Here is a 22,769-nt window from a genome sequence, read left to right on the forward strand (position 1 = left end):
AGAAGAAATCAAAGATTAAATTAAAAAATACATAGAGACAAATTACAATGAAAACACGATGATCCAAAACCTATGGGATGCAGAAAACTCAGTTCTAAGAGAGAAGTTTATAGCTATACAAGCCTACCTCAAGAAACAAGAAAAATCTCAAATAAACAATCTCACCTTACACATAAAGGAACTACAGAAAGAAGAACAAACAAAACCCAAAGTTAGCAGAAGGAGAGAAATCATAAAGATCAGAGCAGAAATAAATGAAATAGAAACAAAAAAGCCATAGCAAAGATCAATAAAATTAAAAGCTGGTTCTTTGAGAAGATAAAAAATATTTGTAAATCATTAGCCAGACTCATCAAGAAAAAGAGGGAGAGGACTGAAATCAATAAAAATAGAAATGAAAAAGGAGAAGTTACAACAGACATTGCAGAAATACAGAGCACCCTAAGAGACTACGGCAAGCAACTCTATGCCAACAAAATGGACAACCTGGAAGAAATGGACAAATTCTTAGAGAGGTATAACCTTCGAAGACTGAAGCAGGAAGAAATAGAAAATATGAACAGACCAATCACAAGTAATGAAATTGAAACTGTGATTAAAAATCTTCCATCAAACAAAAGTCCAGGATCAGATGCCTTCACAGGTGAATTCTATCAGAGATTTAGAGAAGAGCTAACACCCATCCTTCTCAAACTCTTCCAAAAAATTGCAGAGGAAGGAACACTCCCAAACTCATTCTATGAGGCCACCATCACCCTGATACCAAATACAAAGATACTACAAAAAAAAAAAAATTACAGACGAATATCACTGATGAATATGGATGCAAAAATCCTCAACAAAATACTACCAAACAGAATCCAACAACACATTAAAAGGATCATACACCATGATCAAGTGGGATTTATCCCAGGGATGCAAGGATTCTTCAATATACACAAATCAATCTATGTGATACACCATATTAACAAATTGAAGAATAAAAACCATATGATCATTTCAATAGATGCAGAAAAAGCTTTTGACAAAATTCAACACCCATTTATGATAAAAACTCTCCAGAAAGTGGGCATAGAGGGAAACTACCTCAACATAATAGAGGCCATATATGACAAAGCCACAGCAAACATCATTCTCAATGGTGAAAAACAGAAAGCATTTCCTCTAAGATCAGGAACAAGACAAGGATGTCCACTCTCACCACTATTATTCAACATAGTTTTGGAAGTCCTAGCCATGACAATCAGAGAAGAAAAAGAAATGAAAGGAATACAAATTGGAAAAGAAGAAGTAAAACTGTCACTGTTTGCAGATGACATGATACTATACATAGAGAATCCTAAAAATGCCACAAGAAAACTACTAGAGCTAATCAATTAATTTGGTAAAGTTGCAAAATTAATGCACAGAAATCAATGCACAAAATTAATGCACAGAAATCTCTTGCATTCCTATACACTAATGATGAAAAATTTGAAAGAGAAATTAAGGAAACACTCCCATTTACCATTGCAACAAAAAGAATAAAATACCTAGGAATAAACCTACCTAGGGAGACAAAAGGCCTGTATGCAGAAAACTATGACACTGATGAAAGAAATTAAAGATGATACCAACAGATGGAGAGATATACCATGTTCTTGGATTGGAAGGGTCAATACTGTAAAAATGACTATACTACCCAAAGCAATCTATAGATTCAATGCAATCCCTATCAAATTACCAATGGAATTTTTTACGGAACTAGAACAAATCATCTTAAAATTTGTATCAAGACACAAAAGACCCTGAATAGCCAAGGCTGTCTTGAGGGAAATAAATGGAGCTGGAGGAATCAGACTCCCTGACTTCAGACTATGCTACAAAGCTACAGTAATCAAGACAATATGGTACTGGCACACAAACAGAAACATAGATCAATGGAACAAGAAAGAAAGCCCAGAGATAAACCCACACACCTATGGTCAACTAATCTATGACAAAGGAGGCAAAGATATACAATGGAGAAAAGACAGTCTCTTCAATAAATGGTGTTGGGAAAACTGGACAGCTACATGTAAAAGAATGAAATGAGAACACTCCTTAACACCATACACAAAAATAAACCCAAAATGGATTAAAGACCTAAATATAAGACCAGACGGTATAAAACTCTTAGAGGAAAACATAGGAAGAACACTCTTTGACATAAATCTTTTTGATTTATGATTTTTGATCATAAATCTTTTTGATCCACCTCCTAGAGTAATGGAAATAAAAACAAAAATAAACAAGTGGTGGGGGCTTCCCTGGTGGCTCAGTGGTTGAGAGTTTGCCTGCCAAGGCAGGGGACACGGGTTCATGCCCCGGTCCAGGAAGATCCCACATGCTGCAGAGCAGCTGGGCCCGTGAGCCATGGCTGCTGAGCCTGTGCGTCTGGAGCCTGTGCTCCGCAACAGGAGAAGCCACAACAGTGAGAGGCCCCTGTACTGCAAAAAAAAAAAAAAAAAAAAACAAGTGGGACCTAATGAAACTTAAAAGCTTTTGCACAGCATAGGAAACCATAAACAAGATGAAAAGACAACCCTCATAATGGGAGAAAATATTTGCAAACGAATCAATGGACAAAGGATTAATCTCCAAAATATATAAACAGCTCATGCAGCTCAATATTAAAGAAACAAACAACCCTATCCAAAAATGGGCAGAAAACCTAAACAGACATTTCTGCAAAGAAGACATATAGATGGCCAAAAAGCACATGAAAAGCTGCTCAACATCACTAATTATTTGAGAAACACAAATGAAAACTACAATGAGGTATCACCTCACACCAGTTAGAATGGGCATCATCAGAAAATCTACAAACAACAAATGCTAGAGAGGGTGTGGAGAAAAGGGAACCCTCTTGCACTGTTGGTGGGAATGTAAATTGATACAGCCACTATGGAGAACAGTATGGAGGTTCCTTAAAAATCTAAAAATAGAATTACCATATGATCCAGCAATCCCACTACTGGGCATATACCCAGAGAAAACCATAATTCAAAAAGACACATGCACCCCAATGTTCATTGCAGCACTGTTTACAATAGCCAGGTCATGGAAGCAACCTAAATGCCCATCAACAGCCAAATGGATAAAGAAGATGTGGTACATATATACAATGGAATATTACTTCACCATAGAAAGGAATGGTATTGGGTCATTTGTTGAGACATGGATGGATCTAGAAACTGTCATACAGAATGAAGTAAGTCAGAAAGAGAAAAACAAATATCGTATATTAACACATGTATGTAGAACCTAGAAAAATGGTACAGATGAACCAGTTTGCAGGGCAGAAGTTGAGACACAGATGTAGAGAACAAACCTATAGACACAAAGGGGGGAAAACCGCAGTGGGGTGGGGTTGGTGGTGTGCTGAATTGGGCGATTGGGATTGACATGTATACACTAATGTGTATAAAATTGATGACTAATAAGAACCTGCAGTATAAAAAAAACAAAACAAAAAACAACTAATACTAATCTTTCTTTGGGTTATTTATATAGAAATATGTTAATATAAATGTTTCAGACATTACATGAAATTTCTAAAAATCTTATATGTTCTGGTATAATGTTATAAGTTATAATTCTAGTTATTACTTTAAAATGTATATCTCAGAAGTAACTAAATTTCCTTGTCAATTGCATTATTATGAACTTTCATCAAATCTTTATCTGTGGTCATTTTTAAGTCTTTTGTCATTTACAGACAGTTCTGGGTATACTCTGATGCTTTTGCAAAAATGTTCCTCTAAAAGTGTTTCATCTTCAAGGAATTCATGGAAAAATCTCTGACAAGTACAGGTTTCTGGTAACTGACTATACTGCTGAACTGAATGAATAAGCATTTTGAGAACTCTAATGGAAAACTGATGAATTCATAAAAGTGCTAAAAAAAGATCAAGATGAAAAAAAATTAATTACCTGGGACTGAGTGAACTGATGGGGATGATTATAATTTTTGTGACTTTCTGTTTGAATAAAAAAAAAAGAAGAAAAAAATAACAAATGCTGGAGAGGGTGTGGAGAAAAGGAACCCTCTTGCACTGTTGGTGGGAATATAAATTGATAAAGCCACTATGAATAAAAGTATGGAGGTTCCTTAAGAAACTAAAAATAGAATTACCATATGAGCCAGCAATCCCACTACAGGGCATATACCCAGAGAAAACCATAATTCAGAAAGACACATGCACCCCAATGTTCATAGCAGCACTACTTATAATAGCCAGGTCATGGAAGCAACCTAAATGCCCAATGACAGACGAATGGATAAAGAAGATGTGGTACATATACAATGGAATATTATTCAGCCACAAAAAGGAATGAAATTGGGTCATTTGTAGAGATGTGGATGAATCTAGAGACAATCATACAGAGTGAAGTAAGTCAGAAAGAGAAAAACAAATATTGTATATTAATGCATATATGGGGAACCTAGAAAAATGGTACAGGTGAACCAGTTTGCAGGGCAGAAATAGAGACACAGATATAGAGAACAATTATATGGACACCAAGGGGGGAAAGCGGCAGGGGGTGTGGGTGGTGGTGTGATGAATTGGGCGATTGGGATGGACATGTATACACTGATGTGTATAAAATGGATGACTAATAAGAACCTGCTCTATAAAAAAATAAATTAAATAACATTCAAAAATTCAAAAAAAAAAAAAAAAAAGCAACATGCTGTCACACAGCTACCGGTGGCTGCTCAAAGCCTTCCAAGAAAGCAATAGCTTTATTTAACCTCCTCACTGAGAACAACCAACCTTGACCTCTGGGGAATGGTGTCTTCGCACAAGTCTGTCCCCAATGTTTCCTGTCTCCCCTTTCCCATCCCCCACCCCCATGCTCTTTTCCTTGTCAAGATTTCCTATTGGGGCTTCCCTGGTGGCGCAGTGGTTGAGAGTCCGCCTGCCGATGCAGGGGACACGGGCTCGTGCCCCGGTTCGGGAAGATCCCACATGCCGCGGAGCGGCTGGGCCCGTGAGCCATGGCCGCTGAGCCTGCGCGTCCGGAGCCTGTGCTCTGCAACAGGAGAGGCCACAACAGTGAGAGGCCCGCGTACCGCAAAAAAAAAAAAAAAAAAAAAAAAAAAAAAAAAAGATTTCCTATTCAGCATTTCTAACCCTTGACCCAGTGAAACAGAAAGTGATCTGATTTTTTTTTTTGTACCCTGACTAAAACTTAATCACAGCAACGTTTAGGGATTTTCCTTTTAAATCTTGTGAGTTACCATGGGATCAACATTTGTTTTATCTCAAAGGACTTTCAAACACTTGATGGAGCTTCTGGGAACGGGGTCTTTCTTGTTCTAGATATTATAAAGAAGATAACTCTGCTTATTGGAGAGTTGAAGAGGCAGAGGTTTGATGCCTTTCCCTCCTCTTTCCCCAGCGCTTCTTTTCTTCTCTTTCCATCTACCCCTCTCCCCACCTTCAGACTTGCTAGTCACCTGAGGCTCTGAGCTTTTGCTGCTCTAAGGCACCAAGAATTGGGCAGTGAGCAAGAATCCAGAACCTTTTATGTCTTCATTATATTTTAAATATTTGGGATAATGATAAAAAAATAATTTAAGGATGCCTACTAGTAGGTAGAGATTTGGGTATAATAAAAACATTTCAATATTTAACTGTTAGGACTGTGCACGAACCCTACATGCAGCAAGCACTCTCCTGCCTCCTCGGGGCCTTTGCCTCAGCTCTTCCCTTTGCCCGGGACACTCTTACCCTCAGCACGCACCAGGTTAGTTCCATCGTGTCTCAAGTTTCTATGCAAATGTCCCCTTGTCAGTGAGGCTTTCCCTGACCATCCTACTTGAGATAACAAATCCCAGACTTCCTACCTTTCACACCCCCACCACCCCCACTCAGCTACAGAGCCCCTCCCCTGCTGTATTCTCCATAGCATTGTACCATCGTGGAACACACTGCACGTATTTACTTGTTTATTTCTTTGTCACCTGTCTCCCCCTACTTTATAGAGGACTCCATGACAGCAGAGCTTGTGTGTGTGTGTGTGTGTGTGTGTGTGTGTGTGTGTGTGAGAGAGAGAGAGAGAGAGAGAGAGATCTCATGCATCCCAGTGTTCAGAATACTGCCTGACACGGAGCAGGCATTTAATAATAATATGTTGAATGAATACAAACTAGACACTGCTTGTCACTTACATCTAACTGCTATGCCCCACAAAAATGATTTCATATGTATATGCTGAAAGAGCAAAGGCGACCTCCCTCCACATTAATATAACAGCTGGAGAAAGAAAAATAGGTTAGACACTGAGATTTTGAGAAACAAACAGAAACCAGGGACTACCTGTCTAGCGCCAGAGGGAGACATATGTACCTTATATAAATTTACACTCTGATTTGCTTATACAGCTGAAATATATATTGCCTAATTCAATTTATTATTTCTTTATTATTCTCATTATAATGCTGATGAAGTAATTAAAAATTAATAAATGAGCTCTACCATAATAAAATAAACAGTTTGATCCTATAACAATGTCTTTGCTCTTTTTAATACAAAGTAAGAAACTGGACAAATAAGCCCCAGTCTGCAAAAAGCAGTTAATTGTGAGCAGCGGCTTGAAATTACAACAAACCTTCATGTTCTAGATAATATATTTTAATAAGGTTTAAATATTATAAAATTAACTGACATTCTTTTTGTAATTTAAAAAATAAGTATAATTAAATTCAAAAATAAATAGCTACTAAAAATAGGATAGCAATATTTTTCTAAGATACTGTTAAAACTAGGCTACCTGAAATTTCCAGGTACACTTGCATTTTGGAGGGTAGTAGCTTGGGTAATATGGACTTGAAATTTTCCCTTCAAAGCCAGTGATTTCTTTGACCAACACTGTGTTTTCACATTCTGAAAAAAATATCCAGTAACACACAATGATTTTCAGTTGTGAGATTATGGGAAATAGACAGCATACATTTCTTTAACTACAAATGCACATTTTCTTGGTCAATAAGCTTATGTATTTTTGAAATTAAACTATTTAAAAAAAATAGTTCCCTATGGATGTATAGCTAATATACTGTTCAAAGTCTATACTTGTTTTCAAATCTTTTTTTTTTTTACATCTTTATTGGAGTATAATTGCTTTACAATGGTGTGTTAGTTTCTGCTTTATAACAAAGTGAATCAGCTATACATATACATATGTTCCCATATCTCTTCCCTCTTGCATCTCTCTCCCTCCCACCCTCCCTATCCCACCCCCCTAGGTGGTCACAAAGCACGGAGCTGATCTCCCTGTGCTATGCGGCTGCTTCCCACTAGCTATCTATTTTACGTTTGGTAGTGTATATATGTCCATGCCACTCTCTCACTTTGTCACAGCTTACCCTTCCCCCTCTCCATATCCTTAAGTCCATTCTCTAGTAGGTCTGTGTCTTTATTCCTGTCTTACCCCTAGGTTCTTCATGACATGTTTTTCTTAGATTCCATATATATGTGTTAGCATATGGTATTTGTCTTTCTCTTTCTGACTTACTTCACTCTGTATGACAGACTCTAGGTCCATCCACCTCACTACAAATAACTCAATTTCGTTTCTTTTTATAGCTGAGTAATATTCCATTGTATATATGTGCCACATCTTCTTTATCCATTCATCCAATGGACACTTAGGTTGCTTCCATCTCCTGGCTATTTCAAATCATTTATTTTGGTTACATATCTATAGGAGGCTATTCCTTTCTTTAAAAAACATGGTTTAAATATATTTTTTCTTCTAGTTTTATTGAGATATAATTAACATATTAACACTGTATGTATATTTTGACATGCAGCACTGTAAATATATATTTTTAAAGCTTCTGAGTTAATTTTGTTCAAATTAGTGTGTATTTGTTGTTCAAGAGATATCCAGTTTTCATAATGTGTTATACTATTTAAATAAGACAATCTACATGTCTCTTCTTACTGTTATGGTCATCCTTCTGCTAGAATATAAGTAGCCCAAGAGCACTGATTTTCTTTCTATTTTGTTTACTATTTCCCTAACACCTACAGTCATTTCTGGCATACAACAGATGCTCAGTAAATATTTGTTGAGTGGATAGACAAATTCCACTATAATATTTCTGTTATAATTCTATTTTTAACCTTTGGAGTTACAGATAATTTTCAACCTAACACTATCTCAAATATCTAGTTCAATAAATCAATTTTACATTTTGTTTTGTAACAATGTGACAGAGAAAAACCTATCAAAATGAGCCACTGCCCTAAAATAGTGATGAACCTGTAGCTCTCACTATCTACTTAAGCCCAATTCTCTTCCCTCCTCAGCCCCATCTCCCATTCTGACCCCTTTAGCTTTGTTGATGCTCATAAAGAAGTTACCAAGACATGACCTGTAAGATCTGACCAGTTTCCAAGGCAACAAATATTACAAAAACATTAGAGTTTCAGTGAAGGCTCTTTTCATTTTGTTTTGTTTGACTTCGTCAACCCAAGTCAAAAAGAGAAGAACAAAGAGGAGGTCACTTTTTGCTCACTAGAAAAACCCATTAAAACCTCTGGGTTTTGGGCTTCCCTGGTGGCGCAGTGGTTGAGAGTCCTCCCGCTGATGCAGGGGACACGGGTTTGTGCCCCGGTCCGGGAAGATCCCACATGCCGCGGAGCGGTTGGGCCCGTGAGCCATGGCCACTGAGCCTGCGCGTCCGGAGCCTGTGCTCCGCAACGGGAGAATCTACAACAGTGAGAGGCCCGCGTACCGGAAAAAAAAAAAACTCTGGGTTTTGCATCATGAGCACTTTCTAGGATGGCACTTATGTGCATTACTATAAATGAGAATTCATGAAAGAATGTGCTAGTTACTGAGCTATTGTCCCTCAGCTCCAAACCCACCCCTCTCTACTCTGTTCTGCAAGGCTGGGCTGGACTATACAAACCACTTCTGTCCTTCACTACCTGATAGGCTCTGCCAGTAGGGGGTGCTAAAGGGAAACTAGAAGGCTGGAGAGGGAAGAATAAGACTTCACTCTGTTTCTTATTCCTGGGAGTGTCACCCCAGCAATGCTGCTTCACCCTTGCAGTTACTCTTCCTTCCTGTAACAGAGTTGAATCCGTTAGCAGTTTTTCCAACTTCCGCTTTATTGTGTCTCCCTAAAAGATGCCAGCTCAGCTGTCTGGCACCCTCTCCTCAAAGGTCTGGGTCCCAGGTTCATGAACACCTGCCTCCGAATTTATAGACACCAACACCAGCTGGGCATAGGTCTGAGTTCCATTACACAGACCACCTCCCCCTCCTCCAAGCCCTAAATTGTAATCGTTCCAATTCCTTTCCATTGTTCCTCTAGATCTACAGTGCTAGTTGCTTCCTACATGTGTTACATCCATGATACCTTACAGTTTTTTTGTGTTTTGTTTTTTTGCCTTTTGAGTTACCCAGTTAACACCTCTGTACTGAGTCAACAGTTCTTTACATTAAGTTCTCTGTTAGAATAACTAATACCATCTCCCTCTTTGAACCTGACTCAGGGTCCTGACTAATGCAACTAGTATTACAACACAGCCTTGGGAGAGATAAGACTGGAGTATCTATCATAATAAGTATTTCTCATGACTTTTTTTCAATTGGGGAAGCTTACCTTGTTCTGGAATGACCTCGAAATATGCCCGGATTCCTGATAGCCTTGGTATCTGAGGAGACTTAAATATCACCAACATGAGATTATTTGTCGAAACAAATGACATTAATGTTCTTGTGGGTTCACAAATTCTGAAACCAGATAACAAAACAAAAGCACATAAACAATAGGTTATTGAGGATCGGACCTCCATCCACCACTAATTCCACACATTTCTTGGGCCATCCACACAGTTCCTGTAAATCAGACTCTACCAGCCAGGTCTTCATCAATTAGTGGCCAGAAGGGACTACAGATGGAGCGGAGCTGATATAGATGCCGAAATTTTTGTCCAGTGACTAATGAAGAATTCTCTTGGATGGCTGTCACTGGACACTCCTTGAGAGCAAACAAGGTATACAGGCAGGGTATTTAATAGCTAAAGTCATGGGCTCTTCACCAGGGAAAACTGGGTTCAAAACTCAGCTCTATCACTTAACTGGGCAATGAAGTAACTAGTTCTTCATAAATGCCAGTTTCCCAACTCTGAAATGGTAGTAATAATAACAGTATACTCCTCATAGCATTGTGGTGAGGATTAAATGAGATAATAACTAAATATGTCTGGGAATAGTGAAAAGAAACCAAAAACAGTGATTGAGGGGTGAGCGTCAGTGACAAACTTACTTTTCACTACAAATCTTTAGACACTGTTTGAATTTTTAACATGATCATTCACCATCAAAATATAAATAAATAATACTTACATAAAGTACTATTATATACATACATAAACACCATTTAAAATGATAAGATAATTCATATGCCCTTTAGCACAATGAGTAAAAATAGCAAATTCTTAATAAAGCCTAACTGACATTACTAGGTTACCAAAATATTAAGCACTCATAAAAAGATGTCTACTAGTGAGTAAGAAATACTAGGATATGTATATGTATACGTGTGTGTAATTATGTACACGTATGAATGAAAGAATGTATGCAAAAATATAACAGACATTTATTCTGGGTAATGGGAATGGAAGATAATTGACATTGTCTTCTCTGATTGACCTCATTTTCACAATAAACATTGTGTTATCTTTATAAGGAAAATAAATTGTTTTACTAATGCTATGCAATTATAATAGAATATTCATTCTCACATTCTATTGAAACAGTAGCCTTCACTGTGATTGCAATGAAAGTAAAATTAAACCAAAAAAATGTGAAATATATATCAAAACTATTGACTGAAGTTCCCAATGATTTTGACTGTTGTATGCTAGAAGTGAAAAGCAAACACTGTGTCTGACAGGCTCTGGCTAAGACAGGGGGCACTAAACAGGGCACGGGTCAATCTTTGACCTCATGAGTATATACAAAAATGGTTTAAAAAAATCCAAAGGCAAGCCAGATACTGCAAAAGAGAGACATTGTAAAAATTCTTTTCACTTGCCAACCAGAGTGCCTGCATAATACCTATACAAGATGGTGCTCCGGATTGGCATGAGGGAGTCGTAAATGGTCAGGGAGTCGGTGACACAGTTGTCGGCTTCAATCTGGACGGACTCTATTGAGAGACGGATCAGGTGGCCCACTATGGCCACCAGCTTGAAGTGGCACATCAGCCTCCCTGAGGTTGCCGAAATCTCCAGAGGGTAGCGGAGAGACAGGTGATCTGCGTAGAAGTACTGAGAGCAGCCTTTGTCTGTGGAGACAGCACTTTATTTTGCTTTGTTTTGTTTTAGGAATGATTTTTCTAGAAATCTTTATAGAAGAGTAAAGAGCAAAAGAGCTCACATGGAGAATATCTGCTGTCTTTGCCAACCTGGAATCCACTCTCATCTCTTCTGATAATAGCACCTAGATTTTACTTTGAGAAACTACACCTACCCTGTCCATGTGGCTTGGTTGGGGTTAAACTCACCCTAGGTCCAGAAGTGAGCACACGACCCAGACTGACCAATCAGAGCCAAAGCAGCTGTTTCAGGAGTGGGCACGTCAGTCAATTTGAGACAATGAAACTCAGCCCAAGGACTTCTCAAAATACAGGTGAGATTTTTTTCCACCATGGTAGCTAAACTGATAAATCATAAGCTTGGATCTGCTGGTGGCCATTTATGCCACCACATTGAAAGAACCCACTTGATGAAGTCTCAGCAGAAGAAAACAAAAATGCAGAGTCCTGACAATATTTTATCTTAGAACCTGGACCCAACCATGCCTGCAGCCAGCATATTCCACGTATGTCCCAGCAATCACATTTCTTTTGTGCTTAAGCTAGTTTGAATATACTATATCTGTCACTTGCAACGGAAAGAACACTAACAAACACCAGCATGTGAACAGGAAAACTACAGCCAAAAAGGATACTGATTTGGAGGCAGTTGGGGATGGGGAGGTTGGAGGGCAGGGGAGAAACCACAGACATAATTTACCAGATCCTATGGTTGAAGAGTAATCTGACCGAAGCCCAGCTGCATTGAAAAAGCACATAGAAAAAACACTATCAGTCCCAGCATTTCATTTTGTTAGAATTTTGCTTAGTAAAAATATCTTGTCCTTTAAAAGCAATCCAACATATCTGGGATTTGCTTTAAAATAATCCTGTGAGGGTAAAAGGGAGGTTGTTTAGGTATTTAGACATCAAATAGGACAGCTATGAGTTGATAGTTGTTGAAGCTGAGTAGTGTGTAAGAGTTCATTAAACGATTCTCTTTACTTTTGTGCTTGAAATCATCTGCTGTAACAACTTTTAAACATTTTTTGAAGATAAAAAAGCAACTAAACATGGTAATAATTGGTTCTATATCTGAAGTAGTATATGTGGTACAGAATTTTCCACTAGAGATTTTTTTATTGATTCATTACTTATTACAAACACTTATCAACCTACTATATGCCTAACATATATATATATAATTTAAATCAAAATAGAAAACTGCATACATTTTGGGTTAGACAATAATTAAACCACTTTACTGTCAAGACAAATGATGGAATTTGCATTCTGACTGTGTTTTGGGAAGGCCATTTTGGAGCATTGGGGCACACTATAGAACACAGGCGCAGTTCTGTCTGAACAAGGGAAGAAACAAGGAAGGTAAACCTCAGCAAAATTTTCCTTCTCCAGGACCTTATCCCTTGGAGTCTTAGTTTGAAGATGCATGAAGCCAAATTAAATATAGAAAAGGGTACGCTTTAAGAAATTCATTTTCATGTGTATTCTGACCCCAATTCTATTGTCTAATCACTGTATATAACATTTAGCAACTTCTTTTATCAATGTAGCTCCAATGTCTTCAGCTAATCCTGTTCCACTGGGATTGTGGAGAAGAATACAGTCATTCCTCAGTAGCCACAGGGGATTGGATCCAAGACACCCAAGGATACCAAAATTCATGAATGCTCAAATCCCTTATGTAAAATGGCATAGTATTTGCATAAAACCTATGCACATCCTCCTGTATACTTTAAATCATCTCTAGATTACTTCTAATACCTAATACAGTGTAAATGCTGTGTAAATAGTTGCCAGCCTGTGGCAAATTCAAGTTTTGCTTTTTGGAACTTTCTAGAATTTTTTTTCCAAATGTTTTCTATCCATGGTTGGCTGAATCCACGAATGCGAAGTCCATGGATATAGAGGGAAGACTGTACTTCACGGCAACATTGACTACGACAACGACAGTATCAAGAGTGCTGCAGGAAGGAGTGCTTGAAGGAGAATTACCCAACAATCACCATTTAGTACCACAGAGTCCATGTCCACAGCCAGACCCTGCAGGCTCCCCACGGAGGTCCGGTTTATGATGCTTGTCTGGATGGAGTCCTTCAAGATGGCAGCCACACAGTCCTCACAGAAGATATGGCCCTTGGCATGTGGCATGACAAACACAAGCCAAAAGTGAACAAGGAGGCCACCTTTGTTGTTACTGCTGTAGTGAAAAGAGAAAGAAGTCCAGGGATACCTCTTAGGAAGTAGACTTTCATAAGGAGCCAGTGACCCAAGTGATAAATTCAAGGTGAGGCCAATGGACACATCTTTCAACTGACACATCTTTCAACATCTTTCAAGTTCATCTTTCAACTAACTTCTTTCTTTAGGAAGCCATTGACTCCTATCATGGGAATTTGGAAAGGAAAGCATCATGGTATGTGTATTCTTGTGCTGTGTTCAAATCTAGAACTGTTAGTATATTTTGCATCTCCATGGAGAATATACTATTTCTATGGATGTCAATCAGTATTCACTGCTATTACAAATAACAACAGTTAGAATGTTTGATACCTCACTGTGTCCAGACACAGTGCTAAAGCTGCTTTATCCCATTTAATCTTTTGAGGAAGGTCCTGTTATGCTTCCAGTTTTACAGATGAGGAAATTAAGGTCATCTACAACTCAAAATCACACAGCTACTGAGTAGCAAGTCAGGAATCAAGCCTAATTTGGTTTTCAATCTGACCCTGGAGTAGGAGCTCCTACCTGCACAAATATTGTCATATTTTATGAAAAAAACATAAGATAGTGTTCTATAGCACATAATTTGGGAAATAGAAGGTGAAGGAGAGGAAACAAATTGCTTTACTCCAAGACTTCTCAGTGCCTTTAATCTGCCCAAACGGATTGTGAATCTCTGCAGATATATCAGGGGTGGGGGGAGATGGGATACAGTACAAGGCACACAAAGTTTCCTAAAAATTATTTGACCATGGGATCCTTCTTTGCTCAGAAGATCTCTAGTGACCAGTTTTTTACTGAACATATTTTGAGAGACACTGACTGGTCTGTGTTTTCTGTTTGCCCTCACCCAATATAGTGGATGTGTTTATGGTCATTTTGCCCAGTGGCATTAATACAAAGGTCTAGGATCCCAGTTCTGGAAAGAGGGCAGGCTTTGGTAAATGAAGAAAAAAACTCAGCATGATAGCATGACAAAGAGTTCAGCTGCAGGTTTCCCTGGTGGCGCAGTGGTTAATCCGCCTGCCAATGCAGGGCACACGGGTTCGAGTCCTGGTCCAGGAAGATCCCACATGCCACGGAGCAACTGAGCCGATGCTCCACAACTAATGAGCTGGAGCTCTAGAGCCCCCGAGCCACATCTTCTGAGTCTCGTGTGCCACAACTACTGAAGCCCACGCACCTAGAGCCAGTGCTCCGCAACAAGAGAAGCCACTGCAATGAGAAGCCTGTGCACCACAATGAAGAGTAGCCCCTGCTCACCGCAACTAGAGAAAGCCCGCGCGCAGCAACGAAGACCCAATGCAGCCAAAAATAAATGCATGCATACATACATACATACATAAAGTCTTTAAAATAAATAAATAAAAGGGGTAAAAAAAGAGTTGGATTGCTATTGTGCTAGAAGGGTATTAACCCACAACTGCCCCCAAGTGGTTACTTGAGAATGGCACTCTTTCAGCCCTTCCACAGCCTTTTGAGGTATTACAGCAGTGAACATAGAAGTCCCAAAGCAAGGGACATTCATTACCTGACATCTGCAACTACCGACTGCTGGTAAAATTTGGAGAAGGCAGATGTTGTATAAACCAGGTTTACCTGCAAAAGAAGAACCAAGATGTCTGAAGGCTTTCAAATTGGCTTCCTCTCATGATACCCAGTGTGCCGTAGGTCCAAGCTCTGACAGTTAGCAAGGTGAAAAGCAAGGCTCAAACTAAAGGCCTCTAAGCCCAAACCCAGACATTATTCCTTGAATTCAAATAAATTCTTACTTCCTGTATCAGGGTTACTTACTGTCATTCTGCTCTCTGTGAAGATTAATCAGCTACCTTTATTCATTTATTGCTGTCTTTAGACACCCTAACCAAGCTTAACTGCTGCATTCTGCCTACTCCAAAAGTTAATTTTCTCCACAATGAATAAGCGAAACTCCTTTAAGCGTATTTACAAGGTATTCTGCCCAACCTCTTTTCTACCAATGCACGCCACGGAAAATGTATATTAGCCGCTAGAGGGCGCGTGGTGCCCACAGTCCAACTTCCATATCCCACTGCAGAACTCTCGTTTCCAGGGACACACCCAGATCTTTTAAAACACCATAAATGGATCTCAAAAGAGAGCTATTTCAGTCAATTGACTGTTTGCCCTTACTTAGCATTTCTAAAACCAATTTCTTCTGCCAAATCTTCTCCTCCTGTAGTCCCCTTTTTACATAATAGCAAAATCACCTAATTGCCCAGGAAAAAAAAACAAAAAATGAAAAACCTTAGAAATAATATAGCATTGTGGAAAAAAAAGGGCCATGGAGTTTAAATTCACTGTGCAACACAGAACACATTACCAAGCCATGCTGAGCTTCTTTTTTTTCTTTTTCTCTCTCTCTCTCTCTTTTTTTTTTTAACATCTGTATTGGAGTATAATTGCTTTACAATGGTGTGTTAGTTTCTGCTTTACAACAAAGTGAATCAGCTATACATATACATATGTCCCCATATCTCTTCCCTCTTGCATCTCCCTCCCTCCCACCCTCCTATCCCACCCCTCTAGGTGGTCATAAAGCACTGAGCTGATCTCCCTGTGCTATGCGGCTGCTTCCCACTAGCTAGCTATTTTACGTTTGGTAGTGTATATATGTCCATGCCACTCTCTCACTTTGTCCCAGCTTACCCTTCCCCCTCCCCATATCCTCAAGTCCATTCTCTAGTAGGTCTGTGTCTTTATTCCCATCTTGCCCTTAGGTTCTTCATGACCTTTTTTTTTTTTAGATTCCATATATATGTGTTAGCATACGGTATTTGTTTTTCTCTTTCTTTTTTTCTTTTCTTTTGTTTTGTTGTTTTGTTTTTAACTTCTTTATTGGAGTATAATTGCTCTACAATGGTGTGTTAGTTTCTGCTGTATAACAAAGTGGATCAGCTATACATATACATATATCCCCGTATACCCTCCCTCTTGCGTTTCCCTCCCACCCTCACTATCCCACCCCTCTAGGTGGTCACAAAGCCCCGAGGTGATCTCCCTGTGCTATGCGGCTGCTTCCCACTAGCTATCTATTTTATTTTATTTTTTTAACATCCTTATTGGAGTATAATTGCTTTACAATGGTGTGTTAGTTTCTGCTTTATAACAAAGTGAATATGCTATACATATACATATGTTCCCATATCTCTTCCCTCATGCGTCTCCCTCCCTCCCACCCTCCCTATCCCACCCCTCTGGGTGGTCACAAAGCACCAGGCTGATCTCCCTGTGCTATGCGGCTGCTTCCCACTGGCTATCTATTTTACGTTTGGTAGTGTATATATGTCCATGCCATTCTCTCACTTTGTCCCAGCTTACCCTTCCCCCTCCCCATATCCTCAAGTCCATTCTCTAGTAGGTCTGTGTCTTTATTCCTGTCTTACCCCTAGGTTATTCATGACATTTTTTTTCTTTTTTCCTTAGATTCTATATATATGTGTTAGCGCACAGTATTTGTTTTTCTCTTTCTGTCTCTCTCTTTTTTAATCTGTAAAGTGGTGATCAAAATGCCTACCTCTTTGGGTGGTATGTTAAATAACTATAATAAAATGCATTGAGTGCAATACTAACTGTATAAATGGGGTCTACACAAAGCCAGCATTGACTCTGCAGGAGGCTGGGGAGGATTTCACAGAGAAGGAGGCTTTTTGATGGGTCATGAATGACGGGTGGAATTTCACTCCATAGAAATTGGACAGATGGCTTTAGGTCCTGAGTGAATAGCAGCAGAAACCAGGGCTGCCAGACATGTAAATGCAATGATTATTCATAACACAAGTAATGACTGCCTTAGATCACAAGGTTTCTGTTGGGAGAAAGTGGTAAGGAATGAGACTGGGGCAATCAGGGGACAGATTTAGAAAAGTGCTTGCCTGCTATTCTTAAGAATCAGTATTTTATCTGGCTATTCTTAAGAATCAGTATTGTCTCCTTAAGCCAAAGGAGAAATGTTATTTTTGAAGGATAACTTCAGCAGCAGAGAGGAATGGCTTTGGGTGTTGAAGGAAGAATACTGCCTGGGATTGGAAAAAATGGTAAAGAGATTTTAAAAGAATGTCCATCTCCTTGGGCTAATTTGAGGGATAATTGATATATTGAAATGGTAAAGGGTTTTACACTTTACCCAGTATATAGGAGGCCTTCAATCAATAAAAGCCACTATGCCTGCTACCGTCTTTGCTCTCTCTCTCTCTCTCAGCCCTTCTTCATTTTACACTGCAGAGCGCCTGTCACTGCAGGAGAGTCGCCACTGCTAGGCCACCCTCTCCATTACTGTGCAGATGCAAACTGGCAGAAACTTTCTATTGGTAATAGGTACCAAGAGCCATGATAAATATTCTTCTGTGTGACCAATTATACTTTTAGGAAATCAGCTAAGGAAGTAATCAGAGATACAAACAATTTACATGGCAGTTTTGTTATAGTGTTATCTGTTAATAGCAAAAATTGGAAACAACTTAAATATCCAATAAAAAGGGACTTGCCAACTTGAAGCTATCAAAACTTATGCTTTTTAAAGAATATGAACTTGCATAGAGACATGCAATCTTATGTTAAGAGGAAAAAGTCAGATTATAAAACTGAATATCTACTAATACTCCAATTTTGCCCTATGTCCTGTGTCTACGTGGTCCAGAATCAAAAGGGGCTCTATCTCTGGAGACGATGTTAAAGGAGATTATATTTTTAAAGTACTTTTGTAAATTTTATAAATTTTTACAATAAATACTTATCAGTTCTACAATAGGAAAGGTTTTTTTTTTAAGTGAAGAGATACCAGTGCATCAAGGTTGAAATAAATCTGTATGGATCACAGAATTAATCAGTATGCATGTAATTTCTGTACTGGAAGGCATCTTAAATATCACCTGATCCAATTCTTTTATTTTAGAGATAAGAAAAACTGAAGCTCAGAGAGCCATTTCTTTTTAATTTCAGGAGAAAAAAAAAAAGCAATTCTATCAAATAAACAATTTTATCTTACAACCAAGATGAGCTAAATCCCATGTTTCCCTGAGTTCTTCCTTCATCCACCCTGCTCACCTGTGACACTGTAACCCCAACCCCTCATCCCTTACCCCCTGACCTCACCTTCCCCAGCCTTTCAAGATCCCCCCATCACCTCACCACTTGTTGCACGGTCCGGGCCACTGATAGAAATTCCCTGGACTCCTTCTGTCGGTATTCAGGAAGAAACTCAATGTTGGTGATGCGAAACATCCCAGCAAAGTAAAAAGCATCTCTGCTTTCTGTCTTACCTGTAAGAGAGGAGAGATGGTGGTTAGGAGTCTTTCCATCTGTGTGACAGTGAGGCATTGTCTGATATATGTCACTGTCGGGCTCCTGAAATGATTTTATTTTAGACACCTTCTTTAAGCAGTTTTTTTAAATAATTTATTTGTATTTAATTTATTTATTTGTGGCTGCACTGGGTCTTTGTTGCTGCGTGCAGGCTTTCTCTAGTTGCTGTGAGCGGGAGATACTCTTCGTTGCGGTGCACGTGTTTCTCATTGCGGTGGCTTCTCTTGTTGTGGAGCACAGGCTCTAGGTGTCCGGGCTTCAGTAGTTGTGGCTCGTGGGGTCTAGAGTGCAGGCTCAGTAGTTGTGGTGCACAGGCTTAGTTGCTCCACAGCATGTGGGATCTTCCCGGACCAGGGCTTGAACCCGTGTCCCCTGCATTGGCAGGCATTGGCAGGCAGATCCTTAACCACTGTGCCACTAGGGAAGTCCTAGACAGCTTCATATTTTACAGACTGTGAAGCTCTAAATGTAGTTAATAACATCTCTTCTGGACTTCCCTGGTGGGAAGAGCCAGGCAAAGCAAGATGATAGGCCAAAGGAAACCCAGAAGAAATGCCCCATATAAGTGATTCAAACTACCACGAGGGTGCATCTCTCTCTCTGAGTCCACCCATGTGTTTATCTACACTTACTCTTTTTTCTCCTAATAAACACTTCACTTGTTTCACTACTTTCCGTCTCTATGTGGAAATTCATTTCTACAAAGCCATGGGCCAGGGTCTTATCACTGGCCACTGGCCTTCATGGTCTAGTGGCTAAGGTTCGGTGCTCTCACTGCTGTGACCTGACTTCAAACTCTGGCCAGGGAACTGAAATCCTGCTTCAAGCTGATGCAGGCTGAGGCCACCTGAGATCAACTCCTGCTCAAAAACTCTGCCCAGGGAAGACCATGGGACTGGGCATCAGGTGGGCCAGAAACTGCTATGAAGACAGACAAAGACATTGCTGTGTCTGAGATGCCTTCAGGCACCTGAGAATAGCCTAGGGAGATGAGGGACTCTCCTTTCAGCCGTTCCTTTTTGTTACAAGGTCTTACGGGTATGAGGCATCATTCCCAGGCTCTCATGGCTGTGGTATCTTTCTTTCCTGTGACACATGCCCCACGGTATCATAGCTTCCTTCTGCATGTCTGTCTTTCTAGATGAACAGTAAATTATTGTCCTTCAACCCCTAGCACAGGGTAGCGAGTGCCTGACTTAGCTTTCAAGCTCAGTAAATGTTCCTGGGAAGGAAGAGAGAGAGGAAGAGAGGGAGGGAATAATCTCTCTTAGCACAATGCCCAGTGCGTGGAAATGCTAAATAAGTGATGGCTGAATTAAAAAGAAGGTGCAGCCTCTGTGAAGGACAGGGAACAGCCTCCCTGTGTGACCCATCCAGGCTCACATTAGCCCTGTAGTGTAGTGAGGTTGTGGAGAGTGGGGAAGGGGCCAGAGGCCTGAGCTCCTGTCCTAGATTTGTTCTTCGAAGTTATGAAACTGAGCCCCCTAAAACTGAGTTTCTCTGCCAAGTTTATGTCTAAGCTCTCTAACCAAAACTTTACTCCCTTTCTTGTGCTGTACTTGTTCACCTCAAGATTAAGGAGTAGCAAAGAAAAGGGGGATTGAAACAGAGCAGGACCATTCAAGGCCCTCCTGGGTACAAAAGCCTTTCCATTTTCCCCATTTCTTGTTTGTAGGAAAAAGGCTTCAGCCTCCCAGACCTTCCCTGAGTTCCAAAAGGCAGATTCAAACAGTTACTAATTAGAAGTGAGGGAATGCAGAAGCAAAGGAAAAGCAGTCAAGAAGCAATAGTGCAGAGTCCCAGTTCCTCCTTAAGGGATAAACCTAATAATCTGATACATATCTTTGAGTTCTTCTATAGGAACTAAGGACCTATCCCAGTGGAGGATGGTGACTTCAGGCTGAGCACAATCACGTAGACCCCAGACTGGTTGCAACCAGAAGGCTGATGGTTGAGATTCCTGAAATACCATCCTGTTACCTCACCACCAACCATCAGAAGAAAGTCACACACCCCATAGCCCTCCCCAACAAAATTTGCCTTTAAAAACTCTTCCTTGAAGACCATCAGGGAGTTAGGGTCTTTTGAGCATGAACTGTCCATTCTCCTTGTTTGGCCCTTAAAATAAACCTTTCTCTGCTCCAAACTCCAACATTTCGATTTGTTTGGCCTCACTGTACATCAAGCACATGAACTTAGGTTCAACAAAAGTTATGTTGAGGCAGGAGATAGATGGGCCCTCAGGGCAAACAGTTTGAGTTCATTCCCTGTGGACCATACTCCAGATGGGAATAACAGGACAATCGAGAGAGGACACTGGGTCCTGCCCAGATAGAAGATAAGAGACCACATATTTTATTCTCAAAGTCAGGAGACCTCTCCGCCTACACATGCGTAGACTTCCAAGTGGCCAAATCTACCCATACGCCTCTTTGGTTGAATCCATCTTGGCTAAGAGATGCACACGCGCAAATGGAAAGATCCTGAGATATACCAAATATGGACTCTGAACTAGGCAAATCAAAATGATTGTCCAAAGGAGACATGGAAGAAATGCCCCATAAAAGTGATTCAAACTGCCACTTCGCGACTCTCTCTCTGAGCCTGCCCATGTGTCTATCCACACATACTGTACTTCTTTTTCCCCTAATAAATACTTTACTTGTTTCACTACTTTCTGCCTTTGTGGGAATTCTTTTTTCTGCAAAGCCATAGGGCCAGGGCCTTGTCACTGACCACTAGTCTAGTGGCTAGGATTCGGTGTTCTCCTGGCTCAGTCCCTGGATGGGAACCGAAACTCTACTTCAAGCCACTGCAGGCCGAGGCCACCCAAGATCAATGTAACCTTGGACAAATCACCTTGCCTCACTAGGCCTCTTGTATAAAGCAATAGTTGTTTTTGTCTTTGATTTTACCAAGAAAGTCCTTAGATTTTTTTTTCTGTTGCAGATTCTTTAAAATTTGAATGAAAGCTATGACTTCTACCTAGAAGCTCACACATCCTTCTACTATCAGTAAGTAATCAAGGGATAAGCAATGCAAGAGAGATCAATTTAGCCTTCAACCAGATTACATTTGTCTAACTCTTGAGCTCAGCCTAACATACAAGCCCTCCATGTGAAACTGAGGAAGACCCTGTGGGGCCATCCTGGGCACAAAAGCCTTTCTTTGTCTCCCTTTTTCTTATTTGCAAAAAAAAGAAAAAAGTCTTCTGCCTCTTAGACCTTCCTGAATGCAAAGAGCAGATTCAGACAGCTGCTAATCAGGGAAGTAAGGGAATGCAGAAACAAAGGAACAATCAAGAAACTATAGTCCAGGATTCTGATTCCTCCTCAAGGAATATACATAACAATATCTTTGAGTTCTTCTGCAAGAACTGAGACCACACACAGGTGGAGGATCATAACTTCAGGATGAGCACAAGGTTCCTGGAATACCACCCTGTTACCTCACCACCAACCAATCTGAGGAAAGTCACACACCCTGCAGTCCTCACCCCAAATTTTGCCTATAAAAACTTCTCCAAAACCATCAGGGAGTTCAGTTTTTCTGAGCACGAGTTACCCTTTCTCCTTGCTTGGCCCTGCAATAAACCTTTCTCTGATCCAAGCTCCATTTTGTTTCATTTGGTCTCACTGTGTGTTGAGCACACAAACTTATGTTCAGTAACACATGGTTTTCCTGATGAGCTGTCCATCTCATTTCTGTTAAAAAAAAAAAAAAAATCACAAGCCCAAAATGTAGTCCTTTGCTCCCAAAACTGCAAACCAAGACTTAATTACAGTTTCACATTCTCTCAGGAATGTGACCTTTAAACAGAAATTTCCTGATCAACACTAGTGTGATAATCGACATG

General features: G+C 39.9%; 1 protein-coding gene across 4 annotated transcripts in view; it reads right to left on the reverse strand.

Moving 5' to 3' along the window:
- Nucleotides 1–22,769, reverse strand: part of TMPRSS7 (transmembrane serine protease 7) — a 51,137-nt gene that overhangs the window by 23,278 nt on the left and 5,090 nt on the right. The window contains exons 3-9 of one of the 4 annotated variants that reach the window (XM_067738917.1): nt 18,740–18,870; nt 15,123–15,190; nt 13,375–13,568; nt 12,069–12,107; nt 11,110–11,338; nt 9,650–9,780; nt 6,802–6,914 (exon numbers count right to left, since the gene is read on the reverse strand). In XM_067738917.1, coding sequence (XP_067595018.1) covers nt 6,802–6,914; nt 9,650–9,780; nt 11,110–11,338; nt 12,069–12,107; nt 13,375–13,568; nt 15,123–15,190; nt 18,740–18,870 — 905 coding nt within the window. The other 3 variants (XM_067738914.1, XM_067738916.1, XM_067738915.1) reach the window with 3 other exon arrangements.

Source organism: Pseudorca crassidens, chromosome 5 (genome assembly GCF_039906515.1).
Source record: "Pseudorca crassidens isolate mPseCra1 chromosome 5, mPseCra1.hap1, whole genome shotgun sequence".
Classification (NCBI taxonomy): Eukaryota; Metazoa; Chordata; class Mammalia; order Artiodactyla; family Delphinidae; genus Pseudorca; species Pseudorca crassidens.